Source organism: Tetrahymena thermophila (genome assembly GCF_000189635.1).
Source record: "Tetrahymena thermophila SB210 genomic scaffold scf_8254777, whole genome shotgun sequence".
NCBI classification, from domain to species: domain Eukaryota; phylum Ciliophora; class Oligohymenophorea; order Hymenostomatida; family Tetrahymenidae; genus Tetrahymena; species Tetrahymena thermophila.
This window is the reverse complement of record NW_002476535.1, coordinates 277,729-295,877: the sequence shown is the minus strand read 5'-3', so window position 1 is coordinate 295,877 and position 18,149 is coordinate 277,729. Positions and strand designations below refer to the sequence as shown.

At 23.1% G+C, this 18,149-nt stretch overlaps 6 protein-coding genes across 6 annotated transcripts; 4 read left to right on the top strand and 2 right to left on the bottom strand. All coding sequences in view use genetic code 6, as the record gives it.

Annotated features, from left to right (window-relative positions):
* Positions 1-486: 486 nt before the first annotated feature.
* On the top strand, positions 487-1,721 carry TTHERM_00372420 (hypothetical protein; the record flags this gene model as incomplete). The annotated part of the gene is made up of 2 exons (XM_001009570.3): positions 487-1,198; positions 1,435-1,721. The coding sequence occupies 2 exons, from the start codon at positions 487-489 to the stop codon at positions 1,719-1,721; spliced, it is 999 nt and encodes a 332-aa protein (XP_001009570.3).
* A 1,028-nt stretch (positions 1,722-2,749) lies between these two features.
* TTHERM_00372430 (hypothetical protein) lies at positions 2,750-4,185 on the top strand (the record flags this gene model as incomplete). The annotated part of the gene is made up of 3 exons (XM_001009571.3): positions 2,750-2,920; positions 3,155-3,578; positions 3,869-4,185. The coding sequence occupies exons 1-3, from the start codon at positions 2,879-2,881 to the stop codon at positions 4,183-4,185; spliced, it is 783 nt and encodes a 260-aa protein (XP_001009571.1). The 5' UTR covers positions 2,750-2,878.
* A 412-nt stretch (positions 4,186-4,597) lies between these two features.
* TTHERM_00372440 (scavenger mRNA decapping enzyme carboxy-term-binding protein) lies at positions 4,598-5,026 on the bottom strand (the record flags this gene model as incomplete). The annotated part of the gene is made up of 1 exon (XM_001009572.1): positions 4,598-5,026. The coding sequence occupies one exon, from the start codon at positions 5,024-5,026 to the stop codon at positions 4,598-4,600; it is 429 nt and encodes a 142-aa protein (XP_001009572.1).
* An 830-nt stretch (positions 5,027-5,856) lies between these two features.
* TTHERM_00372450 (cyclic nucleotide-binding domain protein) lies at positions 5,857-8,807 on the top strand (the record flags this gene model as incomplete). The annotated part of the gene is made up of 9 exons (XM_001009573.2): positions 5,857-6,795; positions 6,899-7,067; positions 7,156-7,191; positions 7,336-7,480; positions 7,534-7,546; positions 7,732-7,879; positions 8,041-8,362; positions 8,454-8,528; positions 8,780-8,807. 9 exons carry the CDS (start codon positions 5,857-5,859, stop codon positions 8,805-8,807), a joined length of 1,875 nt encoding a protein of 624 aa, XP_001009573.2.
* A 1,174-nt stretch (positions 8,808-9,981) lies between these two features.
* TTHERM_000372449 (hypothetical protein) lies at positions 9,982-10,584 on the bottom strand (the record flags this gene model as incomplete). Its single annotated transcript, XM_012795998.1, has 1 exon — positions 9,982-10,584. The coding sequence occupies one exon, from the start codon at positions 10,582-10,584 to the stop codon at positions 9,982-9,984; it is 603 nt and encodes a 200-aa protein (XP_012651452.1).
* Positions 10,585-13,337: 2,753 nt separating this feature from the next.
* TTHERM_00372460 (phospholipid-translocating P-type ATPase, flippase family protein) lies at positions 13,338-17,533 on the top strand (the record flags this gene model as incomplete). The annotated part of the gene is made up of 6 exons (XM_001009574.3): positions 13,338-13,820; positions 14,448-15,907; positions 16,005-16,098; positions 16,160-16,535; positions 16,599-16,725; positions 16,840-17,533. The coding sequence occupies 6 exons, from the start codon at positions 13,338-13,340 to the stop codon at positions 17,531-17,533; spliced, it is 3,234 nt and encodes a 1,077-aa protein (XP_001009574.1).
* Between the last annotated feature and the right edge of the window lie 616 nt (positions 17,534-18,149).

Here is an 18,149-nt window from a genome sequence, read left to right as displayed (position 1 = left end):
AAAATGAATTATAATTCGATTTTTAAGTCTCAATAAATATTATATTTATTATATCTTTTCATATGATAAAAACTTTTGAAGTTATTTTTGTAATTATTTGCTGGATAGTTAACTTCATGGTAGTAATCCATTAAAAACAAATTAATTGGAACAACAATTATGATAATTCAGATTAATGACATATAAATATTTAAAAAGATTTAGTAGTTTTAAATATCAATTTGAAATGAAACAAAAGGAAAAGAAACAGACAAGCAGTCATTCAAACAGGTTAGCAAATAAACAAAGAAGAGAGAGATTAAAAACTCTTTATTTAACTTGCATATGAATTGAAAACAAAAAATAATATTAAATAATTAAGCCTAGAAAAAGTGAATATTGGCAAAATAATCATTTATTAATTGTTTTTATTATTATATTAAATCAAACAAAATAAAATAGCTTAAGCAAATTAAAAGTTATAAATTCAACATTGCTGATCAAAAAATGAACAACGTTCCTTATGTTACAGCTTCCACACCTCAATTAATAGTTGGTGGGGAATAAAATTAAATTATTTAACCTACTTTTGTTTAGAGTCCATATGTAGGATAATAATTTGCATAATAAATTCCAGTAGCAGCTCAAACTGTTTAAATTCCAATTTAGCATGTTTTAGTTTAGCAAAATACTCTTCAGAATACATTACGTCCAGGCTCTCCTATTTAGTAGCATATTATTCCTTAGCAGAATTAAGCAGAAAGCTTCTTGAGTTTAGGTAATAAACAGTCCACAGTTGCAAGTCCCAGCTATGGTGTATAAGGAAACGTTTTAGAAGGTCAATAATAATTACAGTAGAGATTGATTTAACACAGAGGAATTCCAGCTTATCACCCAGATAATTTAGCCAATACTATTTATAATAGAAATGGAGGATATTAATAACACCAAAATCCTGCTGATTATTCTAAAGTTTCATAAAATTACCCAACTCATATCCCTGAACATATCTAAAGAAGACCATTTTCTGTACTTGATTAATATTAAGACACTGAAGGGTTAGATGTTATCCGTGTATAAGCATCAAGAATAAGTAACTTGTTAGATAGAATTGAGATTTTGGAGAAGGAAGTTGAAAGGTAAGCTGATTTACTCACTGAAAAAGATGATAATATCGATTTCTGGACAAAGCAATACGAACAGTTAGAGTTCAATAGAAGTAAATAAGCATTTTTATTTGTTTTTTTATTTGTAGTTAATATTGATTGATCTTATTTTCAAATCTTTCAAAAATACAAATAAAAAATACTGTTTAAAATTTTATTTTCTTATTTAATAAATAAAAAAATGGATATTTAGGTAATAATAACCTTTTCTTTTCATTCAAAATAATATAACCCTTCATTCTAAATAAAATGATTTCAATTTAACTTATTTAATAAATAAATAAAATAGAATAAGCTTTATAAACATTAAGTAGCTTTGCAAAACTGGAAAATAAATAGTATATAATTGATTCTATGGAAGACAAAACAAATGTTGAGAAAGAGCTCACTCTTAAACTACGTGAAATTGAGGATTTAAATACAGAAATTGCTTATTGGAAATCATAATGTGTCCCTAATGAGGAGTCATCGTTAGAAGTTAAGAGATTATAAAAAAAATAAGAGGAACTCAGTGATTAAAACAACCAACTCAATAAGTAATTAATTGTGATTGGTCATTAACAGAGAACTTAGTGATAACTAAATCTATAACAGAAAAATAAATACACACACACACTCACACATGCATTAACTTTAGAATTGTTTTGAAAAAAAATAAATAGTTTTATGAAATAATCAAATAATTCAAAGGTTCCTTTTAAGTTTTTGTCTTTTATTCATTCATCTTTTATATTTGTATCTATAATATGAATTTCATTATATATTTTTACAATTTAAAATTGTCAATGATTCATATAACTTAAAAATCTTTATTTGTGATTTGATATTTACTTTCATATTCAAGTTTATTTCTTTTTTTTGAGCTTAATTAGATGAAACTTCAATTTATTTTTTGCTGCAAATCTTGAATATTAAAATTAAATAAATTATTATTGAATAATTTTAATTTATTTTGTTGTGGTTGTTGTATATTTTTTCAAAAACAATCAATTTATTCCTTTTTTATGATTTATTTAATAAAAAAAGTGTTCAGTGATGATTTTAATCAATATCTTGTTTTTAGAAAATTTTAATCGTTATTAATTTTTATAATTTATTTCAGATTTTTTTTGAATTTCTTTAATTTTCTAATAAAAAGACGTAAAAAGATAATATAATTCTCAAAAAAAAAAGAATTATTTGTATGCGGAAACATTGACAACAGCCTTAAATGCATGATTATTAGAAATATGTTTTATTTTGCTTGTTATTAAGTTAAAGTTTTTATGGATTTTGAACATACTGATTTTTTATTTTTAAATTGATGAAACTATCTATCTCTTATTTAATTATTCAAATAGGATAATTTTTAGATAATAAAAATATATTTAAAAAGGAATATTTTATTGAAGATTTGCTTGTAGTTTATTTATTAGATTGTTTGTTTGTTAGTTATCTATATTGATTCATAGATTTATATGCTTTTAATATCCAAACAAAACATCTTATGAATGAATGAATGAATTAATAAGTTAATCAAATTTCAAAGAAGAGGATATGCCTGTCTTTATTTAATTAATTAATTAGTTTATTTATTTATTAGTGCTATTAGGAGTGATTAGATTATTGAATTCAATACAAATATTATTTATTGTTACAAAATATTTAAAATTTAGTAAAAAAGCAAATATAATTCATATAATAATCTTTATAAGAAAGAAAAAAAACAACATAGATAAATCAAACACAGATAAATGCATCAATAAGTCCCTTAGGCTGTACCTTAAGTCGTTTATGTAAATAAATGAATATCATTTACTATAATTCTAAAGAAATAATTTGTTCAAGATAAAGCAATTTAAGTTCTTTCTTAAGTTGAAAAATTATTTTATGCAATTAGCAATTAATTATTTTGCAGCTAGTAAAATCAAATTCAAATATTTCTTCCCTTGAGCAATTATTGAAATAAGCAATTGAAATGAGTTCTCATAACCTTTTTATTAATTATTTACAATTATTTTATCAAACAGACAAACAATCCTCAGTTCGTTAGTTCTCCATATCCTGGATAATAAATTGAATTACCTCCTAGTTTCCTTTATACTTCTTAACCACCAAATGGAGGTTAACTTGAATACTTCCAACCTTCATAAGTTAGTGCCTAGCAATAGAATATTGAAGCTTAATTGAGAAGCGGAAGTGTGTAGATACCCTCTCATTCTTCTACTCCTTACTTGATTCCTGCTACTTCTACTCATAAAAAAGAATCAGTCACCATCCGTGTAGATGACTCTACTGAAATGATTCGTATTTAAGCTTAAAGAATTGCTCGTCTTGAAGAAAGATGCGATCTTTTAACCAGACAATATTAGCGTTATGTTTCAGCTCTCTAATATAAGGAATAAGAAATACAACACTGGTAAGAGCGTTGCAATATTCTTCAAGCTCATTTAGGTAAATTAATCTTTTTAAAATTTATTTAAATAGAAATATTTTATAGGAAGCAAAAAAATAAAAGAGTTAATAAAACTATAAGATTTTTATCAAGATTTGAATTGAAATAAAAATTATAAAATATTTTTTGCTTGAAGAATATAAAATTAATTTTAAATTTATTAAATGAAATGATTTTAATGAAATACTTACAAATTTATATGCTCAGTGCTTTACACTGACATTTGAATAAATTTATTTAAAAATATTTAAGATTTAAATTTAAACATAACATTATTAATTCATAAAAGAAACTCCTTACAAAAGAATTGAAGAGTTGTAGTATGAGAAGAATGAAGTTAAAAGAGATCAAGAAAGAATAAGTAATGTTATCCGTAGTGGTTTGGAGGAGTTTGATGCTCTTACTGCCTTAAAGCAATAGAAGTTAGCTGATATAAAATTCTGGAAAGAAAGAGCTAAAAAGGCTGAAAAGACATAAACTATTATCATGTCTTTGGAACATCGTATTAAAATGTTATAAACAGAAAATGAACGTCTTAATCAACTAATTGTTAAGGGATCTAGATACTCACCTCCTATCTAAGCTCCTGTGTGGTAGAATAATTGAATAAGTTATTGTTTAGAAAGTATATATTTATATTTATTATTCATATGTGAAATAAAAATAAATTAGAGAAATAAAATAAAAATAAAATTAAAACCAATATTAATTAATTAATAGTAAACTCAATAAATATTTCTTTTTTAAAATTATTTCTGAAATTTACTCATATATACAAACACTAACATTTGCTATTCTTCAAAAATTGAAATCAAAAAAGAATATTAGAATTATATTTTATTTGATTTATTCTTTTTGTTAAAAATGTAAAGAATTAATAAATAAATATATTTTTAGCGTAAAGTCATTTCCTAACCTGCATTTAACCTAATTCAAACTTGATGCATTAGGAATACTAAAATTTTTATAAATCAACATTAATTTTATGCAAAATATAAATAGGCCAATATTTTATTTTTCATAGCATTGGTTGTTATTTTTCTAATTTTTTTATAATTTATTGGTTTGAAGTTAAGAAATAACCATAAATGATTTTATTGTTAAAGCAATTAGAAATTGGTAAAACAAATCCATGCAGATGAAGATGATCAATACTATTTAAAGGAGGTGAATGATAGCCAAACCTATATTGCTAATTAGGATGAGATTCCTAAAGAGTTTAAATTCCTACTTATTCTAATCTTTTTACCAACTCAATATCTAAATAATTTAGTTCATTAACATTTTTAATATGTCTTTTAGGGCATATTAAAATATGTCTTTTAGACGATGCAATATTAATATCTTCGAATGCAAATATTTCATCATCCTCATAAAATGGAGCTTAATTACCTTTTGAATCTCTAATCTAACAGAATATGCACTCCTTTGCTGACTTATTTCCCATATTTCAAGGTTTGAAATCCAAATCAAAATATATTTAATTAAATAAGTTTAATCCTAATAAATAAATAAAAAATCTATACAGAATAATATTGGTTGGTTCTAAAATATTTAAGTAAATAAATTTATTAGTGAATTTAAAATCATTTTACATATTTTTGTGCCTTTTTATATATTTAATTCTAATCTAAATTAATTTGATCGATAGCTCAAATATTGTAATATCTCCTTTTCTAAAATTAACGAAATTACATATGAAGATTGCATTTTTTAGTTTTTTAGATGATGTCATTTTTTCCTAGAAATAATAAAATTGAGTTAAAATATGAGAATTTAGAATATATTTAAAATTAAGAGGTACTTAAATAAAATATAATTCGTATAAAAATCAAAATATTGTAATCTAAATTTCATAGAAAACAATTAAAATACTCATTAAATAATAAACATACGAAAAATAATTGGATGAAAATTTATTTATTAAACTTATTATAAAATTTAGTAGAAATTATTCATTTATTTGCCTTCCTATTTACCTTAGCAAATTACTAAAGAAGTTAGTTTATTTAATGATTTACTTTTTTTTATTAATTTTTATGATGGAAAGTGTTGAGTGCATAAATATTATATTTGAGAAATATAAAATGTATATAATTTCAGATTATTGCTTAATTGCTTATTTATTTATTGTTTATATTTTGATGAGAAATTGAACTATAAAAGCTATTGATTAATTTAGAGAGCATAAAAAAAATTCAATTTCTCTATTAAAAGTAGAACTAACTATTTTCAATTAAAACCAAATATAGAAGAAATAATAAGAGATTATTAGAAATGGATAAAAAGTTGATTGAAAAAATGAAGTTGGGCAATAATGATGGACTCAACTCTACACTTGACATTATCAAAGAAACCTATAAAAATTTTTAATTAGTTGCTCCAATCTCACCACATAAAAAGAGAAAAGGAATTTTAGATTCTAAAAATATGAAGCAGAAAATAAATTTAACACTACTGAATTAACAAATTGAGCAAATAACCATTTTATTTATACAGAAAGCTTTTTCTGTTATATTTTTGGATCACCATTAGAGAGACTAGATAGAAAAACTCCAAGAAAATATTTAGAAGCGCTAGGAATAAGAGGAGTAGTTTAGATTAAAGCAGGAATAGTTAAGTTAGAGAAGAAATTCTATAAATATGTAAAAAATTATTAGACCTTCACAATTAATGACCACAAAAGTACAAAAAAGTATTTTTAATTAAAATGGGGATGCTTCACCTACACCTAACAGCAGATGTAGCAGTAATTTCAGTTAAGAAAATGAATTAGATTTAAGCATAAACAGCGATAGTGATAATGAAAATAATACTTAATAATAGTAATAAATTCCTTAAATTTAATAGAAACCAAGCTAAATGAAAAGATTTGCTAATGTAGTTGGTAGATTTATAGATACAAAGAGAAGGAACTCTTGGAGAAAAGATTTGATAAGTAAATTAGGAATAAATAAGCAAGTAGAAGATAAATTCGAGAGGTTTATGTCAAAAAATTTTACTAAGCTGTAAAGATAAGATACTGTTTAAATAAATGAAAAGAAAACTGAAAGTAATTAAAATGATAATGATAGTAATGATGATCTTACACCGATGACAAGATCTAGAAATATTTCTTTAGATAGACTGGTTGTAGGAAGATAAAATTTAAGAAATCATTATGAAGAATTTTTAGCTAAAGAAAATGTTGATATATCTAACTATGAAGATGGATGGGTATATATATATATTATTACTAATCAAAAATTAAAAAATAAACAAACAAATATTAACTCCAAATTTTTTAATTAAAAAGATGATTATCAATATTCTAAAAAAGACGAAGAAAAGCAGAAATGAAAAATTATTTCTTAAGAAATCTCTATAAAATTTAAATTTATTCTAGAAGCACAAAGATGCTGTTTTTAAAAATTCATAAACTAATGAAAAGCTCTTTGAATCACTAAATTATAAATTCTATAAAAGAAATGAAGTTATTTTCCATATTGGTAAAAATAAATACAAATTAAATTAAATTTTCTATAATCTATCCATCTCAATAGTTAATTTAGATACAATTTGTTTCTTAATATATAGGTGATGATGGTGACACTTATTACATTGTGCTAAGAGGTAATTTTATTTAAATTATATTAAATCTCTTTTACTTTTTTTTAGTTATGATTAACATATTTTTAGATTCTTCTTAAAATTTTGTATTTTTTCAAGCTTTTTGTATACTAATTTATTTTATTTTTTATTTTAATTTTTTATAAGGTTCAGTAGTTTTATTATTACCAAAATCAAATGAAGATGCTGAATTGCTTGAAAAAGAAGCAGAAATTAGACGAAATAATAAGAAGTTAAAAAGATTACTGAAAAACACTAAGTTTTTTAAAAGAGTATTTGCCTCAAAAAACTTGTAAATTACATTAAAATTTTTCCAATTAAGCAATTTTTATTGTAGTTATTTAGGTTAAAATAAAAAGTAAATGAATGTAATTCAAGATTCTAAATAAAAAGTAAACTTATTTCTAAAAAAATAAATTTAAAAAATTGATAAAATTATCCTTATTTTAACATAATAATAAAATTAAAATATTTAATTTAATTAAATATTTACAAAAAAAACAAAAAATAATTTAAATTATTTTCTTTTTCGAAACACAAAAGAAGGAGCTGGAAAAAAAAATATAAGTTAGAGATCATATTGTTTAAGCAAGAGAGAGTAGCTTACCATTAGTTTTTAATCTTTCTTAATCTTCAATTTTAGCTTAAGGGAATAATAATTAAACGGATAAAGAATTTAATCAAGAAATATGTAAATATATTTATAATGATTTTTTATTAAATTTATTTTTAAATTGTAAATAAATTATATTTATTATTTAATTTTATTCATTTTGCTTTACTATTGAGCCAAGATTATTAAGCAAAACAAAAACCAACAATAAATAATTTTGCATTTATTTAATTTAATAGCACATCAATAATCCAAATATTCAGATTAAGACACTGCTAAAATAGGTTCTTCTAGAAAGATTTTGTTTCCATAATCTACAGAAGATAGCCATGAGGAATTTAGTTAATTATTTACTAACTCTAATAGTAGCAGTAATTAATAAAGAAAATCAAAAATCGGTGATGATAAAGTTTCATTTTTTGAGTTAGCTAGATTTTTAAAAGTTTAAGAATCAGATTTTAACTATTATGTAAATAAATAATTTCCTCTGATGAAGTAAATTAGAATATTTGGCCCAGGAGAAGCTTTTGGTGAGATTGCCCTTTTAACAAAATCAAGAAGGTAAATAATACAAAAAATATTTTTTATAATTTAGCAATAAAAATAAGTAAGTGTAAAAAGACTCATTTAAATTAAAATAATTAAATAAAAGAACTGGAACAATGGTTTGCAAAGAAGACTCTCATGTTATGACTCTTAAAAAAGATGGATTTGATAAAATTATGGGGTACTATAATAATATAATTATCAATGAAAGAATATAATTTTTTAAGTAGTTTGAGTTTATGAAAAGCATTCCTGAATCAAAATTAATGGTGTTGCTTCATGAAACTAAAATTGAATACTTTACAAGAAACTAAATTATTTATAAAGAAAAAGATCATATTAATAATTTTTATTTTATTAAAGAAGGAAACATTGAAATATCTGAAAAAGTTTATGTTAATTAATCAAAATATTACTTATAAAATTCGTAAGATATTTAAGATAATTAGTAGCAAACTGATAATTAAAATATTATAGACAGATTTTTTATAAAAACTTACTTGCAGTAAAATAAGTAAAAGAGATTAGTTGTTTATAGCTAAAGTAATCTCTCGTTTTTTGGTGAGCTAGAGCTTCTTGATTAAAATAAAACAGAAAGGTTTTAGCAGGCAATGTGTACTTCAATAGATTGCACTGTATACTCAGTCAAGAAAGAGGTATATCTATATTATTTTAATAGTCTTTTTTATAAAATAAAAAAATAAACACTTTTTTTAAATATTTTTTGATACATTTTATACTGTAAATGCTCATTAATTAAGGCATACTTTAATTAAGGCATTTTTTTCTTAATTTTTTTGTAAAAAAGATACTTAGGTAGTGCCTTAATTAATGAGCGTTTACAGTATATTTAATTTGAAAAAATTTATGAATTTTTTATATTAATTAATTTAATGTGATAACACTGACTGAAATTGTGTTGCCGTTTTGATAATTTTATTAATATTTTATTTTAAAATTAAAAATTAGATATTTTTTTAGCTTTTAAGAAGATTTGATGGAATAAATTAATTAATAAAAGAGAGTTAGGAAAAGAGAAATCTTTAGCTTTAAATAATTCAATAATTTTAAAATAAAAGAACTGAAAAAATATTGAGGAAAAATTAGATAAAATATGAAAAATAATAAAGAAAGTAGTAAATTTAAGAGCAATTAAATTTAGGAAATAAAAAATCTGAACAATAAGTAATATTAGATAAAAGTCCTAAAGAATCATAAAACATTTTACAGAATGTAAGCTAATACTCAACTAATTCAAATATATTTTAAAATAAAAATAAAAAATAAAGTATAAAATCAAATGAAAATCTTAATGTATCCAATAATAAGATAAATTAAATACAAAAGGAAATGATAGAAATTAAAAAAAGTTATGTTGGATAAAAAAATATTGATGATGCTATAAGAAAAGCTTTTTTTACTCCGGGTATTGATTGGGTAAATCCTTGTTATAGGAGTTTGGATAATTCAAAATATTCTAATAAATTAATTGATTAAAAGATAAAAAATTTAAACAATATTTAAAACAAAATTTAGCATGAAAGGTCAGAATATTGTATTTTATATGATGAAATAAAAAGAAGTGCGAGCTTGAAAAATAGCTCACCTAAGATTAATAATTCTTAGAATTATAATCACTAAAAAAACTTGTCTTAGAATTCTCCTTAGGCAAGTAAATTTTTTTAAGATTGTAGCAGAAGATCAAGCAATAATTTTAATACCTCTCCTGCATCTAATAAAAGCTAAACTTATTATAGAGAGCCAGTATTCAATAGTAAAAATACAAGTTTAGTTAGTTTTTAAGACTATGTACTTAACCCTTAAGAAAATTACTCAAAAAACTTTACAGAATGCTCTTAAAACTAAAATGAATTAAGAGAATAACTTAGTAATCCTAGCAATAAAGAATAAAATTTATAATCGTCCTATTATTATAATATAAATCTAAGAAAAGTCAGTAGGAAAAGCTAAAGTACTAATATTAATTGTTTAGCAGATTTAGTAAATAATTAACAAAATACATAAAGGTAAACAAACGAACTATAGTAAAATATTTAAGATAGAAAAAGTTCAACTTAGTCTATTTCTAAGAATGGTATTTATTAATAAAAATTAGGTTCTATTTTATTCACAGAGAGTTACAGCAATAGTTTTTCAAATATTAAATCATAAAAACTTTTTTTAACTAATAATTCATCAAAACTATCTTCATAAAATTAAATTTCGAATAAAAACATTATAAATTTCACAAAAACAATAAGAAAAGAAAGTTTTACACAAAATAGTATGCTCTTAAAATAGTCTGAAACACTTAGCACTACATTCTATCCTAAACTTGATATAGAAAACAAAAGTGTTAACCTAATTCAAGATAGCATGTTTAAAACATAAAAATAGCTAAAATAAGAATTATAAACTTAAAGTTAAATAAAAAATGCAATATTAGGTTAATTTATGAAAGAAGGCTAGCAAGAATATACTTAAAATTAAAAATTATTTACAAGTTTATTATATGAAGATGACCCATAAAAGTAGAAAGCTTTGGAAAAAGCAATGTTATCAAAGTTAATTCCTTTTCGTAAAAAACCTATAGAACAAAAACCAAAATTTAACAATATTCATATTAATATTATCCAAAAATTAAATCTGAATTCCTGACTAAATTAATTTGTAATAATTATATTACAAAAATAAACCTAAGTTTGGATATACTCAATTTGTTGCAAAATGTATTTAAAAATAATTCAAAAAATTTTCATTTATTTAAGTTTTAAATCAGAGTAAAAAAATTAACTTAAATTTGTGTTCAAAAATTAAAGATTCCTCAAATAAATACTATTTTTTATTTAAGAAACTGCAAAAATTTAATTTTTATTTATCAATAGTAATCATTTTTATCATAAACATTAATTAATTATTTTAGAGGTTTTTTTTATTTTTTATGATAAAAGAAATTTCACAAAAATTCAAAAACATATACATCTTACCTAAATTATTAATAATGAAGTAAAACAGATAAAGTAAATTATATATTCATAATATTTATTCAAATAAATTTAGGTAGATTATTAACAAATATTTTTCTGAAATATAAATTTTTTAATAAATGAAAAATAGTACATAATATTCTAATTATATTTGAGGCTATTCTAATATTTTAATTTTAAAAATAAGGAATAAATATTCAGCTTATAATCTACATTTTAAATAAATTTTAAATTCATTTCTTAGTAAATATTAATAATAAAAATATCGATTTTTTGAGCTTTTAAATTTAGATTATAAATTACTTACTATTGTTTATTTTTTTGAAATTTTTATAAATTTATATCAATAAAATATTTGATTTAATTTATTTGTTTTCTTAAAAACACAAAAAAATGTATGTCATTATGAAAAAAATTTAAGTATGGTGTTTTCAAATAACTATTTACTTCATATAATCAAAACATCTTTTAGCTTATCTAAAATATATTTAAAAAAAAAAAATCAATTTATTGAATCTTTCTTTTTATCAAAATTAATAATTTATAGCTTGGGCAAAAAATAATTTTGATAAATTCTATCTAAAATAAAATTAAATAAATTTGTCTATTTCTTTGTTAGAGGAATAAAAATTAATGAATCAAATATAATTTGTATTATGAAACAAATTCAAGTTATCTTGAAATAACTTAATAAATCAAAATTAATATGAGTTCTTCCAAAAATATAAATATTCACCTTACAATTAAATTTTTATTTAATTAAATAGGTCTCGTCTTTTCATTATAATAAGGATATTTTACATTTAACGAGCTAGCTAGCAAAATAAAAGCACGAAAACATAAAACTTAAAATGCATTGTTTTATCGTTAGAAATTTATTCAATATTTGAGTGGTAGATTTTTGAAAGCAACTAATTAATGTTTGCTTTTCCAGTGATCTTAATAAATGCTTAAATCTTATGCTTTGAAATCGATTTGTATTAGTAGAAATTAGTTGAAATAGATAAGTAATAATAAGTAGTTAGAGAGATAAAATAGAAATAGATAAAATAATTAGTAATTATTTAATTAGATTTTTAAAAAAATGGTACATCCGTAATAATCCTATCAACTTACACGAATTCCTACATTATTTATTTTTCTATTCTAACATATAATCAATTTATTATGAATGGTACATTTTTTCAAAGATTTTAGAACTCAAAAATTAAATCAAAAAAATAATAAATAAATAAAAAAGAAGGAAAGATATGTGGAACGGGGTTTTTTATACACTACAATTAACCAATATTATTTTTTTGAAAAACTCATTTTGAATTTTTTTTAATTTATTCCTTTGATTTTTATAATTATTTACTAATAATTTATTCTTTGCTTTTCTTTATCTTTCTTAATTATTAGCTTCAAAAAATATAAAATAAATGGAAAAATTGCAGATAGATAAAAAGAGATACTTCATTTTTATCAAAATAAATCAAGGTCTTTGGTATATTTTATATTAATAAAAGTCTGATTTAGAGGGAACTGAAATAACCTAATAAAACAAATATTTTATTATTTAGTGCTTCAGTATAGATATATTTTAATTATTTCAATCTTTTAAACATTTTTTTTCCATAGGTATTTTTACTCTGTTAAATATTAAGCTTACCTGATTTGATTTTTAATATTTATCAAATACAATAGATAATTGATATATTATGTTTTTTTGCTTTTGCTCTTGATTTTTTTTTTGTATTTAACTTGTTAGATAAGAGGGAGAAATTTTAATATAAAATATAAATTTCAAAAACAAGAAGAGTCAAACATATAAAAAGAAAAAAAATTAAAAAAAAATAGATTTTGCTGATACTAGTTTTTTTAACGTAAGCCAGACAACAAAACAAATAAACAAAGATTTTTTTCTGAAAATAATACAAAAAAGCAAGACATAACCAAAATATAATTAAGTATAGGCATAAATATTAAAGCTCTGAAAAAAAGTAGATTCAATCCTTACTTCGATGAACCAATTATAAAATAGGAAAGATTCAGAGAATTCTGATCTAGATGAGCCATTAATTAAAAAATAACCTGCGGCTCCAGCCCAGACTGTTCCTAACCCGGCTGAAGAGCACCTTCTTATTTACATGGATGGCAGAATATCTCCTGAAACATATTCACCAAATGTCATTAACAATTAAAAGTATACAGTACAAAACTTTATTCCCAAAGTTTTGTATAACTAGTTCAAGTACTTCTTCAATTTATTCTTTTTACTGATTGCACTTTCTCAATTCATTCCTCAGTTTAAAGTCGGTTTTCTCTTTTCCTATGTTGCACCATTAGTTATGGTACTCACATTTACTATGTGCAACGAAGCTTACGATGACTATAAGAGATACATAAGAGATACCGAATAAAATACTTAAAAGTATAATGTAAGAAGGGATGGAAGCTCTTATGAAATCAATGCAAGTGAGCTCAAGCCTGGAGATTTAGTTGAGGTATCCATAGTTTGTTTTGATTTGATTTATTTGAATTTTTATTTTTAAAAAGGATATACAAACAAAGCGTTTTAATAGGTTTTATATAATTTTGCATTGCTAATATCCATAAATGCAAGCTTATAAGTCAATAAACCTTTTGAAGATTTCATTTTGAAAATATTTTTGATATAATCTTATTTTTATAAATTTTAAACTGCAAATAGAATTTTTTTATATTACTTAAACTAATTTAGTTTGATGTCTATTATCAAAATAATAAAATTGAAAATAAACATAAGTAAACTGGTAAATAAAAAGATATAAAATCTTGATTAAATTATTTATTTATTAATTCATTAATAAATCTAGTTTATTATTTAAATACCAGTTGTTCTAATGATTTTAAAATTAAAGTCTATACTCCCACAATTAATTAGTAACCATAAGCATTTTTTTGAATATCTATCAATCTTAAAATCTGTCTATCTTCAAATTAAAGATTATTTTAAAGAGCAAATTTTACAATTAAGATTTAATGATTAGACGACACTTCCAAAAACACAAAACAAACTTTAATTTTTAAATATTAAATTGAATTTTAAACTTTAAACAAATAAATTAAATTTATTTTTTAATAATTAATAGGTTAGAGCCAACTAAAGAGTACCTGCAGATTTGGTTTTAATTTGTACTTCTGAAGAAGATGGTACAGTTTTCATCAGAACAGATTAATTAGATGGTGAAACTGATTGGAAATTAAGAAAATCAATTAAATATACATAGAAACGTAAAAACTATGATTTATAAAAGTTAAATGGTTGCGTTCGTGCAGATATTCCCAGAATAGATATTTACAAGTTCTTTGGTTTATTCAAATCCACTGATACTGACTCTGAAAATAAAGATGAGTACCGTGAACCTCTCTCTCTTGAAAACACACTCTGGGCTAATACTTATGTTGCTGCTGGTGAAGTTGTTGGTTTGGTTGTTTATACAGGTAAAGATACTCGTTCTGTCATGAATACCAGAGAATCTAGATATAAATTTGGTTTGGTTGACTATGAACTTAATGGCTTGACTAAAACTTGTTTCGGATTAATGTGTTTGCTTGCCTTTATGATCATTCTTGCTAAAGGATTTGGTCCTAATTGGTTCATTCAATATTTCCGTTTCGTTCTATTACTTTCTAGTATTATTCCTATTTCCTTACGTGTTAATTTGGATGCTGCTAAAATTATTTTTTCTTATAAGATCAACAACGATCCTTAAATCCCAGGTACTATCACTCGTAATTCTTAAATTCCTGAAGAATTGGGAAGAGTTTAGTATATTTTATCTGATAAAACTGGCACTTTAACTTAAAATGATATGATTTTCCGTAAACTCTGCTTAGAAAGTACCTTATTTACTGATAAAAATCTTAAGAAATTATCTAATATAGTTAAGAAGTAATGCTATGTAGTAAATGGTCCTTGTTCTGACGTTGCAGAAAAAGTTAAAGCAGATTAACAATCTGGTAATCGTCGTCGTATGTATCGTCGTGATCGTGAATTAGTTGTTAGAGATATCATAACAGCTTTAGCCGTTTGCCATAATGTTACTCCAGTTATTGATTAAGGATAGAAAGTTTATCAAGCTTCATCTCCAGATGAGGTTGCTTTGGTAAAAATAGCTGAAGATCTTAAAATGGAATTGGTTAAACGTGACTAGTCAAAAATTGTAATCAAAAATGCAAAGGGAGATGAGGAAACTTTTTTAGTTTTGGCAAATTTCCCTTTCACAAGTGAGTCAAAGCGTATGGGTATTATTCTCAGACATTAATCAACTAATAGGGTCATTTTTTACTTGAAGGGTGCTGATTCTATAATGAAAAGTAGAGTACCTGAAGTTTAAAGAGGTTTCTTATTAGATGAGTGTGAAAATCTTGCTAGAGAAGGTCTTCGTACTTTAGTCATCACTCAAAAGTATTTAACTGAAGAAGAGTATTAAGAATGGAGTAGAAAGTACTAAGAAGCACAAAGTAACGATAATTTCGGTAACAGAGAAGAAAAAATTCGTGAAGTTGTTGATTAACTTGAATTAAATATGGAATTCTTGGGTATCACGTAAAGTGTTTTAATCATTATAAAATATTTCAAACAAAACATCATCTTTTTTTAAAAAAAATATTCAATTATTAAATATTCATTAATAAATAAATAGTGGTGTTGAAGATAAGTTATAAGAAGATGTAGCTACAACAATTTCAAGTTTAAGAAGAGGTGGTATCAATGTATGGATGCTTACAGGTGATAAGGTAATAATTATAAAATATTAGTAAAATAAAGAAATTAATAAATCAAATAATAATTTTAAAGGTTGAAACTGCTACTTGTATTGCTATATCTACTGGATTAAAGAGTATCACTGAAGATATTTTTATCATAAGAGATGTTGAAGATGAAATGATTTTAACTCAAAAGCTTAATGAATACGGAAAAAAGAATGCTGTCCTTGTTATCGATGGTGTCTCTTTATAAACTGCCCTCACTCATAGAGAAAAATTATTCTTCGAGGTAGCTACTAGTGCTCCAAGTGTTGTTTGTTGTAGATGCTCTCCCACTTAAAAAGCAGTAGTTACCGATGGTATTAAGAATCACACAAACAAAATTACATTAGCTATAGGTGATGGTGGCAACGATGTTGGTATGATTTAAAGCGCTCACGTTGGTATTGGTATTGTAGGCAAAGAAGGTAAACTTTTTAAAATATTAAATTTGTAAAATTTTTAATGTTTTTTCTTTAATTGTTTTACAGGAAAATAAGCTGCTCTTGCTTCAGATTACTCAATTTTGAAATTTAAATATCTTGCCAAATTACTTTTGTTCCATGGTAGACTTAATTACAAGAGAACTGCAGTTATGAGTCAATTCGTTATTCACAGGTAAATTAGCAAAATATTCTTACAGAAACCAAACTCATTTACAATATCATTTCAACTTTCTAATTCAACTGATAAAATTATTTTATATAAACTAATTAATTTTTAAAAAAATAGAGGTACTATTATTTCAATCATGTAGACAATATTTAACTGTATCTTTTACTTTGTCCCTATTCCTTTGTACAATGGTTTCTTGATGCTTGGTTATACTACTGTTTATACTTTACTTCCTGTATTTTGCCTTCTTTTGGATCAAGATGTTAATCCTAAGGCTGCTTTGGAGTATCCTGAGCTGTACAAAACATTGCAAAGTGGTAGAGATTTAAATCTTAAAACTTTCTTGATGTGGGTCTTTAAGAGTATCTATTAAGGAATGATCATCATGGCTCTTGCCTTCACACTTTTTGATAATAGTTATTTCCATATTGTTACAATTACATTCTCTACATTGGTATTATGTGAAATTCTAAATGTCCATTCTGAGCTTAATAGAATCACTTGGATGACAGTTCTTTTCACTATTGGAACAATTGCCTTTTACGTTTTATCAGTTTATTTCATAAATGAATACTTAGATATGAAGGCTATCAATATTGATTTTGCTATAAATATTGTAATCATATCTGCTATTTGCTGGCTACCATTCTGGGCTGTAAAGAAATACTATAGTATGGTTTAACCTGATGACTATTAGACTATCATGAAGCTTGTAAGAAAATAAGAAGCTGAAGAAAAAATCTTTGGTGAAAATGTTAACGATGAAATGAGACCCTTAGAAGACTTTGGTCCTGCTAAGGATTAGTCTTGATCTAAAGTGGAACTGCTTCACTTACTTAAAAATATTTATTTTTTCTATTTGCTTCATTATAACATTATAAAAAATAGTACAACAACTATAATTTTGGAGGCAAAATTTATGAATATATCTAAATAATAAAATCTATCAATTTTACTTATATTTTTAATTTAATAAACTTCAAACTACAATTTTTAATTAAAATGACTGATTGATTGATTTAAAAGGATACTTGATGAAATGAACATTTTAAGACTTTAACTCTTTCCTCAAATTTTCACTTTTAACCAACCTAGCAGATACTAAGCTCACTTAAATCAATTAATTAGTTAAATTAAATTAGAAAGATTAGAAACTTGGCTTTTCTTGATAAAGATTCTATTTAAATTTTTTAAAGGCTTTTATTTGATATTTCTTATCCTAAGATAAGGTTAGAAATTAAGATAAATGCTTTAAAAAGGTGTCTCCAATTCATTAGATTTAATTTAATTTAAATATTTGCTTAATGTGTGTACATAAAAACATATCGTATTATATTCCATCCACAATAAATTTCATGTTTCTTTCTTTCTTTCACATAGGTTGATTTATTTTTAAAAAATACCCGCTCTTTTATTTAAATTTTCTT